The 13,599-nt window shown below is 40.9% G+C and overlaps 1 protein-coding gene across 1 annotated transcript in view; it reads left to right on the top strand.

Annotated features, from left to right (window-relative positions):
- The first annotated feature begins 1,672 nt into the window (after nucleotides 1-1,672).
- The window catches only part of LOC111150426 (tetraspanin 7), a 120,882-nt gene continuing 108,955 nt past the window's right edge, over nucleotides 1,673-13,599 (top strand). Inside the window, exon 1 of the mRNA XM_022507880.1 lies at nucleotides 1,673-1,796. Coding sequence (XP_022363588.1) covers nucleotides 1,716-1,796 — 81 coding nt within the window. The 5' untranslated portion in view covers nucleotides 1,673-1,715. The remainder of the gene's footprint in view (nucleotides 1,797-13,599) is intronic.

The following is a 13,599-nucleotide window of genomic DNA, read 5'->3' on the forward strand; positions in this document are numbered from 1 at the left end:
TGTGTCCTGTTTATACAATGACCTCACTGACCTGGGACCACATACAACTTACTGGAGGTAATAATTACTCCTGCAACAACTGCCCTTGGCAGGCTTTCCTCAAGACTATTGGCTGTTTTTTTTTTTTTTTTTTTTTTATTTCACAAAAGGTGTCCTTAACATCATCCACGATAGAGTTAGCCTGTGATAGTGTTGCTATTTTGACAGCAGAAACTCTCAGGAATCAAGCTAAATATCTCAGAGAATCTGTACTGTGTGTTCCTCTACAAACCAGCCACAGGAAATCTGGGTGGAGTGTACATTATTCTTTTATTGGGATATAATTCACATGTCATAAGAGCCGCCCTTCTGAAGTGTCCAATTCAGTGGTTTTTAGTAGGTTCACAAAACTGTGCAACCATTACCACATCAGATTCCAGAATATTTTTGTCACTCCAAAAAGAAACCCCCTACTCATTAATAGTCACTCCTAACAGTCATTCCTGCCACCCCTTCCCCTGTAACCTCTATTTCTGTCTCTGTGGATCTATTCTAGACGTTGCTTATAAATGGATCATTCAACACTGGTCTTTTGTGTCTAGGTCACTTCATTCACTCAGCAGATTTTCAAGGTTCGTACATGCAGCATGTATAAATACTTCATTCCTTTCTGTGGCCAAATAATTTTCCATTGTAGGGATTTACTACATTAGGTTTATCCATGCATAACTGATGAACATTAAAGTTGTTCCTGCTTTTGGGCTACGATAAATAATGCTATGGACATTCCTGTACAAGCTTTTGTGTGAACATGTTTTCAAATCTCTTGGGAGTACGTCTAGGAGAATTGCTGGGTCATATGGTATCTCTCTGTTTGGCTTCTTGAGGAACTTCCGAAATGTTTTTGAACATTATTTTTTGGCCTCGATACAGCTCGCTCTTTCCTGGCTGTGAGGTGGTTTGAACTTGTTAGGTTGGGAGAAATGGGTCTCAGGCACTCTAAACATTTTTTCTGTTATCTGCTAAACATTTTACGTGCAGAAAGAATGGTATCTTCATACAGAAACAGGTCGTTCGGCATCATTTCAAAACGTGAGGACCTCTAAAAAATGGCGCTCCTCCAGTGGCAAGGGTTTGAGGTGTCTGAGCTCCCAGGTTCCTGACCATCCCTCCAGCTGTGTCGCCGGCCACCTGTCACAGTCTGTTCCTGGCACAGACAAGGCCGGCTGGTTCCAAGGACACGACTACTGGGCCACTTCCATCTGAGAAGGCCTGGTGGGGCGCCTAAATGCAGAAACGTGACTGCTTTTCGGGGATACCAATTAAAGCTCCTGTCGCCAGGCGCAGACAGCCCTGAAAATGTAAAGCCCTACTGTGCATCAAGCAGAAACTTACGTGCCAAGGGCCGCTTGGAAGAGGCTGAGCTGACCTCCAACCCCGCCCCAGGCTCTTCCACTCCCTCCCCGCGGCCCTGCCGGGCTCTTGGCCTGGGGGTCTGAGCCTGCGCGGGCGTGCCGGCGCGGGCGGCCTTCTCAGCATGCGCAGTCGCTGCCCGCCCGACTCCTTAAATCGGTGCCCTGCGGAGTGCGCGCTCACGCACGCGCACCGCCTCGTCTGCGCGCGCACGGGGCCTCTCGCGGCACGCGCTCCCGCCCCGCCCCGCCCCGCCTCCTCCCCCCTCCCGCGTGCCCGCCCGCCGCCCGCCGCCGCCGCCGCCGCCGCCGGAGCTCTGTAGTATGGCATCGAGGAGAATGGAGACCAAACCTGTGATAACCTGTCTCAAAACCCTCCTCATCATCTACTCCTTCGTCTTCTGGGTGAGTGGCCACGCCGGGCGGGTGGCCGGGCCTCCGGCCGTCAGTCCCTTAGTGATGCTCGGAGAAAGAAAGAAGGGGCAAAAAACCCAAACCAAAAATCTCATCTCGGTTCCCTCCTTAAGGAGATAGGCTCAGGGGGCTGGGCTGGGGCTGCAGGATGGCGGGGTGCAAGCTTGGGGCTGCTCGGACTCTAGACCCCACCCGGTGCAGCCTGCAAGGGGCTGCGTGGTGGCGGTGACTGCAGGATGTCGACCTTTCCCAAATTTGTTTTAATGCACTGATTTATTTTTTTTAAGCTCGCGGGATAGGGTCAGCCTCTAGGGAAAGTTGCGGGTTTATTCCTCTGTTTCACTCTCTGGACACCCCTCCCCGACCTCCCTTACCAGCCTGTTCGCGGTGCCTCTAGGAGCTAACCCGGCTGGGAGAAGGGCGCGGGAGCACTGGGTTTGATCCCAGATTCCCGGTTATTCCCAACCCCGCGGGGCTGCGAGAGGGAGGTGCCAGGAGCCCTGTGCCTGCCTGCCTGGCTGGGCAAGGGCGACCAGAGCCCCCCAAGCGCACTGATGGGGGGGAGAGGGAGCTGCAGTCGCGCGGAGACGCACTGGAGGGAAAGGGTCTTACATAAACTAGGGGCATCTTTGAGCTTCCCCGGGGACCCAGGTGGTGGGTCTTATGACCCTTTTCCCACTCCCCTCCACCCCTTGGCTCTTCATCTGGTCTGTTATTGCACGAACCCAATCCGCAGAGTCCTGGGGGAAGACCCCCGCCACTTGGTGACAGCAATAGCGCCCCAACTCTACTCCCCATCTAACCAGTGCTGCTCCCAGTCCTTGAAGCTCAATGCAGAAGGGTGACGTCAACCCCTCAGCTGAGGCCTCGGGGGGCTGCGTGGTGCACCTCGCGGAGGGATGCGCCCTTCTGCGCGCGGGTGTAGCTGGGGGGGGGGGGGGGGGGGGGGGCAAGGCTTGTGCCTTACCTCATCCTGTTTGGCAATTCGTGGAATCAGTGCAGGGCTGACACTGCAGTGATTCACTTGGAGGGATGGGTGATACCTAAAGACTGTTTCCTGTTGTTTCTCTTTCCATGTAGAAACCCCCTACCCAAGTTCCCCATTTCCACACCAAGCCACAGCTACCTTGCAGGAGAATGTCTGTTATCAACCCCCCCCCCTCATCACACACACAATAATTTGGGTCATTTCACCTTTCAAGGCAGTCATTTTGAAACCTGAGGCTCTGTAGAAAAAGCGAATCCCTCCTTTGGTTGTTTTTGTCTGTGCCCCCCCCCCACCATGAGGCCTAATTTTGGCTTGAAACCGAGCACAGCACTGTGTGAGGAACCCAGACCTGGGTTGATGGTGAACTAGGCTGTTTGAAATGATGACCAGCTGTTTGTAATGACCAAGACAGGAGCTGAGATTGATTAAGGATGAAAAAAAAAATCTCTACTGCACGCCCCCCCCCCCACGCTGGCATTTCCTTGTCACTGGTGTTGGTGATTCTTCAGGTCGGGGGGGACTGTGGGCTCTGGGGACCAGATATTTCAAGAGCTCTGCAGTGAGATAGGATTAGATTAATTGAGTATATCACCCAAGGCAGACACAGAAACGGACTTTATTTGGATTGAAAATGACACAGGTTGAACATTTTTTGCCGAAACTTTCCAGTAGCCATTCTTGGGAACTGGTTGAGTTTTTTTTTTATTTATTTCCTTAAATCTCTGTGTGGCACTTTAGTATTTACTTGACTTCCTATTTGTTACTGGAGTAAATCATATGGGTGATTATTTTTAGCTTCCTGAAAAATAAGATTTACAGTATATGTGGAGTGTTGTTCTTATAGCATCACTGCAGGCTGGTGAAGAAGGGAGTCTTCCGGGCAGAGGCTTTTCATCTCATCTCTTTAGCTCTTCTTGCTTACCTCCCGCCCCCACCCGGTGCATATAATTACTTAATGTCCCCTAATATATCTTAAACAAGCACTGCATTTTATGTCCTCTGAAGTTCTTGATGCCTGTGTTCTAAGCTTTTTATAATTTAAATAAAATGTTGACCTGGAGTATTTTCAGCAGTTTAGCATTCAATAATCATTTCACAACCAAAGGAATGAGATCTCTCCAGATTCGAGGGTATTTTAAATAAGATATTCTCATTAATAAAGTGTTGTCCAAATGTCCTGTTTTCCATTGTACTTTAAAAAAAAAGATTTTATTTATTTGACAGAGACAGCAAGAGAGGGAACACAAGCAGGGAGAAGCAGGCTTCCTGCTGAGCAGGAAGCCCGAGCCCCCCCCCCCCCAGGCTGAGGCTGGGCTGCATCCCAGGATCCTGGGATCAAGACCTGAGCCCCCCCAGGCACCCCTCTATTGTACTTTAAATGCTGGTTGCTTTTTTCTTTTTTTAACAACTTCACTGAAATATAATTCATATGCCATATAATTCATACTTTGAAGAATGTACTATTCAGTGGTTTTTAGTATATTCACAGATACGTGCAACCGTCACCCTCGTCAATTTTAGAATATTTTCATTACCTAAAAAGGAAACTCCATACCATTTAGCTATCTTACCCCACTCTCCTCTCCCTAAGCAATCACTAATCTACTTTCTGTCTCTGTAGATTTCCCTGTTCTGGACATTTCATATAAATCATGTAGTATGTGGTCTTTTGTGAATGGTTTCTTCCACTTAATGTATTATTTTCAAGACCCCTCCATGTTCCTTTTTATTGCCAAATAATACTCTGTTGTATGACTATATCACATTTCCTTCATCTTTTTGTCCATTGATGGGCATTAGAGTTGTTCCTACCTTTTGGATATTGTGAATAATGCTGCTATAAATGTTCGTGTACAAGTGCTTGTGTGAAAGTGTATTTTCAGTTTGCAGGGAATTGCTGGGGCATATATTAACTCTATGTTTAATTTTTTGAAGACCTGCCATAGTGTTTTCCATAGTGACTGCACCATCTTTTATTACCTCCCCCAACCCAGCCGTGTATGGGGGTTTTGATTTTCCCACATTGTTGCCAACATTTGTTAGTATATGACTGTGATTCTGATCATCTGCATAGGTGTCTTATTGTGGTTTTGAGTTGAATTTTCCTGGTGATTAATGATGTTGAGCATCTTTTTATGTGCTTCTTGGTCATTTGTATATCTTTCTTGCAGAAATGTTTATTGATAGCCTTTGCTCATTTTTTACTTGGGTTATTTATTATTGAGTTGCAAGTGTCCTTTATATATTCTTGGTTCAAGATTCTTATTGGATATATCATTTGCAAATATGTTCTGTGTGTTGCCTTTTCACTTTCTTGATGTTGTCTTTTGAAGTATAAAAGTTTATTTTGATAAAGTCCAGTTTACCTATTTTTCTTGTGTTGCTTATGTTTTTAGTGTCATATCTAGGAATCTGTTGCCAAACCCAAGATCATGAAGAAAATGCCATTTATTAGAGTGATTTATCAATTCAGTAAATACAGTTGAGGAATTTATCTTTTTCTAGCGCCTAGAACTATGTCTGGCACATAGGTACTCTAATATCTGTCAAAACTTCTGGGGTTAGGTTAGGTAATTAACAAAAAAGGTGACCTTGGTGTTATTTTAAGTGGAAGATGGAGGGAAAATTAAACAGAATTGTTTCCTTTGCGTTCTTCGTGCATTGTTTTAACAGGACTACCTCTCTTCCCTTCCTTCAGTTTAGACTTAGGACCAGAAGACATTTTAGCTTAAAATGGTGGTAGACCAGTAACATCAAGAGGTGGATGTACCTGAGCATTGGCTAAAGCAGAAGCCTATGTTAGCGAATAGACCTTTGTTTTATCTGGTCTCCTCTTCTGTCTACAATCACTCTCCCCTTCCCAGGTGTTCAGCTAAAGCAGTGGTTCTCAACAGGTGACCTTATTGCCCACCCATCTCCTGACATTTGGCGATGTCTGGAGAACTTTTGAGTCCCAGCTGGGGATAGATTGGCATCTAGGTGGTAGAGGCCACAGGTGCTGCTAAATGACCTATAAAGCATAGGACAGGTCCTCACAGCAAAGATTTTCTGGCTCCTTATGTCAACAGTGCCAGCAACGTCTACACTATCAGACTTAACATAATCCTATGAAGAAAAATAGAGTCTTATGCAAAACTAAGTGTTTTAAAAACCATGTTTACTGGTGTTTGCAACCACCATACCAGAGAATACTGAACACAATCCCAAGTGAGAAGAAAAACAATCTCTGTGGTGTACTGTAATTCTTCTTTGAAGATGAAAGGTAGGTAGTTCTATATATAATAGTGTCTAAATGGATAAGAAGATTTGTCTTTCAGTACGTGACATTGCCTGAATGCTAGGTAAATGGATCCTTTGTTTCCCCTGATTTATGTGTTTCATTTTCAGATTTATAGAAGAGGAGAAAAAAAAACACACCTAGGAGTAAGTTATCCTATGCTTCAAAGACTAGCAAACAGTGCCTGGCACTTAATAGGTTTACCCAGGAAGTATTTACTAATGAATGAATGAATAAAGGAAATTTTATTGACTACTCTTGGGCTCATTTATTTATTTCAATTTACCTTAATCAGGAGGCTTTTAAAAACAGTGTTCTTTTCAGTCTATTTGTGGTGACTAATATATGTGTTCCTGACATTGGTGTATACAAACATGGGATAGAGGACTTTATAAAGAATTGCTTATCCTAATGGTAGTTCAGTTACTATATTTTTATGATCAGCTAGTTTGCCAGACTTTTTAGTTATCTAAAATCTAAAGCTAGAATTGGAATTTAATTTGTTAAACTTGAATAAAAAATATCTATTTTATCCTAATACAAAGCAAAATATCCATTCTTCACAACAAATATAATTATTTCAACAACAAGCAGGACAGCTTTATAAATATGCCACTTATTAGGTAAATTCTGTTTTGATTTGTAATTTGTAATGCATTTTAGACACTCATGTGAGTTCTAAATTAATTGCATCTAAATCCACTAAATAATGTGTGAAGAGAAATATCCTTCGCTTCATTCCAGCATATATTGGATTTGATTTCTTCTTTGAATATCCAAGAACCTAATTAGATCATCACTAGTGCTATCAAATTCTCTTATTGCAAAATATGAGTGATTGTTTTTTTCATTTAGTAAGCATCATCAGCCTTTCTTGGGGAGGATTTAAAAGAATAATAGTCAAAATGTTTTTCTTTTTTCTTTTGTTATCCAGAAAGTTTAGTTCCTTGGGTTAAATAGAGAAGACAAATATCTTAAAGAGCATTCCCCAACATTTACCAAGTGTTTGAATCTTGGCACATACTAAAGCTTAGGCTAACTATTTTACATATCATGGTAACTCAGTAAACATTCATTAAATGGTTTTTATATGCCAGGTGTCTCAATAGAATGTTTACCAACTTTTGCTAGGTGCTGCTTCATTTTTAAGTAATGCCCTCATTCTATTACTTCTCAGCTTTTTGGTATTAGGTATTATATATTGTCTTCCCCCTATGGAAGATGAAGATTTAGCTCTCTCACATCCTTTCCATATTGGGGTAGACCCCAATATATCATTGATTATTACCATATATCATTCTGGTTAGAGCGCCAGTGGTTACATTACTATAAGCCTACTCACTAGGTAAGCCTACTCACAGCTGAGCCACTTAGTGTGTATATTATGATTGCTTGCACAGCTTTTTGTTTTCCCTGGAGTTAAAAATTGCCTCGTTTTATATCCTTTGCTTATGTCCTTTTCCATGTTTGCCCCTAATTTATCCTCCCACTTTCCCCAAGAGCTGTGTATCTTCATTTCGTATATTCAAACACTTCATGAATCCTATCTGTTCCCACTGGAGACATTTTCTTCTAGAGCATTCTGACCTTCAATTTGGACTAGTGTTCCCTGGCCCTTTGAAAGAGCCAACATCATTTTAATCTCCCTTTACCATCATCCTGGGGAATCCGGTCTCCTTTTATGTTGGATCCTCAATTTCCTATATATCCTGTTTTTCTCTTTCTTGGTTTGTTCTTTGATTTTGGTGGAGCAAATCTTCTAGTAACTTACTGGAAAAGGATGCATGGTAGGTTAATATTTTGAGGTCTTGCAGGTGTGAAAATCTTATGTTGCTCTTGTACTTAATTTGATAGTTTGGCTGAGTATAGAATTCTAGCTGTAAATCATTTACCCTCAAAATGTTGCTGTCTCCTCCCCTCCTCCCAGTGTTCTTGCTCTTGTTACCACTGAGAAATCAAATCTTATTCTAATTCTACTTAAATTCTGCTTTTCCTTCTCTGAAAGCTTTTGGAAACTCTTTCTTGTTTTTGGTGCTCCGAAATTGCATCAGAATATGTCTTGTTATATGTTTATTTGTATTTCTTTCCTGTAGAGCCTTTCAATCTGGTACTGAGGTCTTTCAGTTTGGGCAAGTTTTCTTGAAATTTTTTTTATTACTTTCCTTTCATTTTTCCTATTCTCCCTTTCAATATTTCACCTCTTAGATTCTCTAATTTTCTTTTCTATTTTTTACCTCTTTGTCTTTTACTTAAAATTTTACTTTTAAGTAATCTCTATACCCACCATGGGGCTCAGACTCACAACCCCAACATCAAGGATCATGTGGTCCACCGACTGAGCCAGCCAGGTGCCCCTACCTCTTCATCTTTTTGGCTCTACTTTATGGGACATCTCTCACACTTGATTTTGCCTGGTCTTGCATTTGTCATTTGTTTCATATGTTGATTTCTAGGAGCTCCTCCTTGAGATCTGGATATTCCTTTTCCTAGCCTCTTGTTTCAAAAATGTTATTTCTTTTTATAATCCATCTGGCAATATTAATGATTTTAAGTTTGCTTTTTCTGTATTGTTTCCTTCAAACATCTCTGTTTTCTGGAGTATTACTTCCAATTTCTGATCAACTTTTGGTCTTTGTTCTGTACTTGTTTAAGAGTAGAGCATGAAAAGGCTGATTGGAAGCTCCTAGCATATGAAGTGGGAGTTTGTTGAATTTAAGTTGGGTAATTTGGCTTGACAATTGAGTTTTGGAACCAAGGTCAGTATTTTTAAGTCTTTTCCCTTGGTCTGATCAGATTTCCTACAAAAGCATCTTCTAATCCTCTCTTTGAATGAAAACATTTAGGAATTTGGATGTCTTCATGTGCAATATATAAACCTTTGTTAAGCTTCTATTTGAGTTATAGAATCTATGTCCACTGTGCTTTTGTTTCTTAGTTCCACCCTAGAAAATAAATCGAAGCCTATGCTGGAATGGGGAAAGGCCAGAGACAGAAGATGGAGGGGATCTAATTACTTGTCTAAAAAAAATATTTTTTTTAACCAGCTCCTCCTTATTTTAGTCTTTTTTCCATCCCTAGTTCCAGGTGTGCATGAAGCTGTCTTTTGAGAGTGCTTGCATGCAAATATTTCATTCTTGGCTTTTCTCATAGCTGCCTTAAGATCTGGCTCAGCTTCCAAAGTGTCACTGCATTTGTCTCCTCTTCCATTCTGTTATTGTGGGTTTTAAAGATCCTTTTAGTGTCATTTCAGTGGAGTTTTGGGAGATAGCCAAGGTAAATGGATGTGTTCAATCCATCATCTTTAACTGAAAGTCCTTTATATTTGTATCTCTTCATTGCATGCTACTAATTAAATACATAGTTGTTTGTGATTGACTAGAGCACCTACAATGGCAATAGCTAGGTTGTTGTAATAGATATTGGTGTCTACTTTTCAATTTTTAAAAAGCTTTTGGATGTCAAGGGGAGTGTTCTAGGTTGGAACAGTCTAACTAAGGCACAGCCTCTTTAAGGCCACATGGCCATCAGGGACCAGAGTTGGATAAATGAGAATGAAGCTCTGAAGGTTGCTGCTGCTTTTTTTGCTCTTCTAATTTCTTCCCACCAGGTGAAGGCCCATGTGCCTTCTGACCTAATTCAGACCTTGCTGTATTAATTTAATATGGACGCACCAGAGTTCAAAGTAGGATGTTAAACGGGTTATTGCTCTGCTCTTTTTGTGTTTCTACAATGATAACCCTTCATGTTTATTATAGGACTTGTACATTGTAATCTGAACAGTCTTTTCTTAATCAACTTTACTTCCCATATGCAATATGTAGTTAAGATATGTGCACTACCTTTTATAGCATTTGGGGAACATTAAGTATTTTCTACTTAGTAGTTGCTTGGAAACTAGCTGAATTTTTGTCCAATTAGAATGAAATACTTTCCTCAATTTTAATTATAGCTAGAGTTCTTGATTTGACCCTACCATGAGCTACGTTACTTATGATTCATTGACTGTTCAGCATTATATACTCTTTGAAGTAAGCACCTCAGAAGGGGCTGAGAATTGAAAATCATCTCTGACTGCATTTCTTTGTTCAAATGTATTAAACCCTTGACATGAGTGACTAATGCACTGCTAAACCAATCTGAAGCACATTTTAAAATATATTCATTTGTCTTTTCCTTCCTTGTTCCCATTACAGCAGCCTCTGATTTGGGTTCTCTCCTCATGGCAAGCAGATCGTTGGATTACTGCTCTTAAATTTCTTTTCGGGGGCAGGGGTGCTTGGGTGACACAGACGCTTAAGTGTTTGACTCTTGGTTTTGGCTCAGGTCATGATCTTGGGGTTGAGATTGAGCCCCAACCCAAGCTCCTTGCTCAGCATGGAGTCAGCTTAAGATGCTCCCCTCACCTCTAAAATAAATAAATATTTTTAAAAAATTTCCTTTTTTGGCCGTTATTCCCTCTTGCTGCAACAGAAGGCTTTTCATTCTTGTCTCAACATTTTTGGCCTCTTTTATATAGAGCTCCAATATTCATCAAGAAAAAGACATAAGGGGAAAAGATAGAGGGTTTTTCTTCGTTTTCCCTTTTCATTATTTGATCAGTTGAACATAAAAGCAGGTTATATGGTTTGGTGGTAGAATCGAGAATCACAGTTCTATTGTGGAAGATTTTTCTTAGTGTGTTCTGTAAGACATAGGGGGTGTTTTCACCATCTCTTTTAGGAGAAACTCCAGGTGCCTTTTACTGGAAGATGGAATGGATCAGGTACAGGTACTAATTGAGCAGTCTAGTGATTCTCAGCCCTGTGTGCCTGGCAGGATTGCCTAAGGAGACCTAAAATACATGCTTAGGCTCCACTCTAAGAGATTCTGAAATCAGTTGGTCTGGAGTTGGGTACCAGCATTTCTGCCTTTTAAATGATCTCCCAGGGGCTTCAGCTATTCAAGCAAGACTGAAAACCATTGATTCTAAGAGAACTCAATGTATCATAGTAGGCCTGGTTCACCTTGAGTCTCCTGGGTCTGGAGATTGCTAGGCAATAGATATCTAGCTGCTGAGTATCTAGTGTTGGCTTATTGATTTGTTCTGCTTTGCTCCAAATCTGAAGCTAGGTTTCCAATGTCTCTTAGTAAATCAAAGTGTCCTTGTCACTCGTGGGAGACCTTGCTGTATTAATTAGCAAAAAGACTTGCTAGTCATTTCTAACTATAGGCATACTCATCAGAATCACTAAGGGACTTTTAAAAGATGTGTGGTCCTATCTCCTGAAGTTTTTATTTTAATTGATCTGGAGAACAGCCTGGGTACATATTTTTTTTTTTTTTTAAACCATTCACAAGGTGATTCTGATTCCTGGGCTGTGATTCTGTGGTCTGTGTTGCAGTTTGTTTTAAATAAATTCTTACCATATGAATGCTTTCCTGTGATGTGATCTGTGGTACCATAAAGCTAGTTTGAGAAGATTCCACAAGCAATCTAGTGTTTTTCTTACCCACTGAACTGGTCTCTTGTAAGTGGCTCCAACTGAACTCTTGGAGTTTGGCGTAGTTTCTTTTCTCCAGGGTGAATCTATTTCTGCTCACGGTTGCACTTAAAAGAAGTTAAGAAGAGTCATGGTTTGCCCTCCGTCAAAAGATTCAACTCTTATCCGATATGTAAAACAAAAAGCAAAATAGGAGAGAGAGAAATTTATGAGTAAAGTAGATTTCTGATCTTTTTGGGAAGTGTGGTCATGTTTGGAGGTTGCTTTGATTACAGAGGCATGAGTGGTTGACCTTGGCCTTGGAACCATTTGGGTGAGACTGTTGTTGATTGACTCTGAAAAGTGTGTTCACTGCAGTGCGTCTGCTGCTGCTTGGTTGACCTTGGATTTGTGAGACTGTCATTGTAATTGGCTTTCTTTTTTTTTCTTTCCGAAGCAAGTTGAGTTGTCATTGACAATTAGACTGAGGTGAATTGCCATTGATCAAATAGGTTTGAAAGTGCGTGCTGGTGGTTTACTAGTTACCATGTCTATTGAATAATCAATTTTCCTTTCCCCAGAAATACAGAGACCTTTATTCTTGCCTGAGACTACCAATTCTTGCTTCTCCGTGAAATGAAGTTGCTTCTGCACTTCAGTTCCCATTCTCCAAACCTCATCGTGGTGATATACAGAATTCCTGGGTCAGTTAATTGTTCTAATCATTCCACAACAATTATTTGAGAATTTCTGATTTCTGGGGATTGTTCCAGGACTTCCCAAAGGTAGACCGCATTGCATTGAAAAGGAACCTAAAGCTCAATAATAGGGATCTGTGTGGTACATGTTCCTTGCACCTCCTCATCGCTTCTTCTGTTCATTTTCTATTTCTGATGAAACTTTTGAGGATTTCTCGCTTTACTTGATTTCTGTTTCACATTCTAAACTGTATCAGTCACTTGGTATTCTTTTAACTATTGCCCTCTCTTGTAGGGGATCCAAAATCAGTCCTGTGTGAAGTCTTGATTTGGACCATTTGCTGTGTGACCTTTGGCAAGTCACCTAAGTGTCTCTGAACCTCTGTTCCCTCTCCAGAATTGAGATCCATGCTTACCCACTTAGTCAGGTGTTTGAAAGTTAAATGACATTCAAGTGTTTCGTAGAGTGTGACACACGCATGTTTTGGCAACATTATTCCTTATGGTGTAGAGTGTTGCTTTTTTTCTTAATATTTTGCACATGGGAGGTACTATGTCTATTTGTTAAATGAGTAAGTTGATCACAATACTTTCTATTCTGAAAATCAAGGCTTAACATTTTGGATTTTATAGTTTGCTATGAAAGAGAGCTGGGATTGCAAAAGGGTTTGAATAAGAACCAAAGATAAAATGAGTTTGGTCACTGAGTTTAGCTCTGTCATTGAAATAAGAGTATTCTTAAGTAGGGTAAAAATAAATCCGTCACTTAAAATGAAATGGAGTATTGATGACTTGCCTTATTATATTTCAATAAACTTTTAATTTTAGAACAGTTTTAAATTTACAGAAAAATTGTGGAGATAGTACATAGTTTCCATATACCATGTAACCAGTTTTTCCCATTATTAACATCTTATATTACTATCATACATTTGTTACAGTTAGTGAAACAGGATTGATACATGATGAACTAAAGTCCACACTTCATTCAGATTTGTCTGAGTTTTTACCTAATATCCAATTTAGGCTACTGTAATACATTTAGTAGTATTACATTTAGACTTCTTTTGGCTGTGACAGTTTCTCAGACTTTCCTTATTTTTGATGACTGACAATTTTGAAGAATAGGGGTCATATACTTTGTACAGTGGCCCTCTCTTGGGATTTGTCTGTTATTTTTCTCATGGTTACTAGGGTTATGTGTTTTGGGAAAGAAGACCACACAGGTTAAGTGCCATTTTCATGACATCATATGAAGGGTACATACTATCAAGATGACTTATTGCTGTTGATATTGACCTTGATTACCTGGCTGAGATAATAAAATTAGTCTTTTTCTGCCTTCCCATACTGTACTCTTTGGAAGAAAGTC

Source organism: Enhydra lutris, unplaced genomic scaffold (assembly GCF_002288905.1).
Source record: "Enhydra lutris kenyoni isolate GAN:26980312 unplaced genomic scaffold, ASM228890v2 scaffoldscaffold23, whole genome shotgun sequence".
Lineage (NCBI taxonomy): Eukaryota > Metazoa > Chordata > Mammalia > Carnivora > Mustelidae > Enhydra > Enhydra lutris.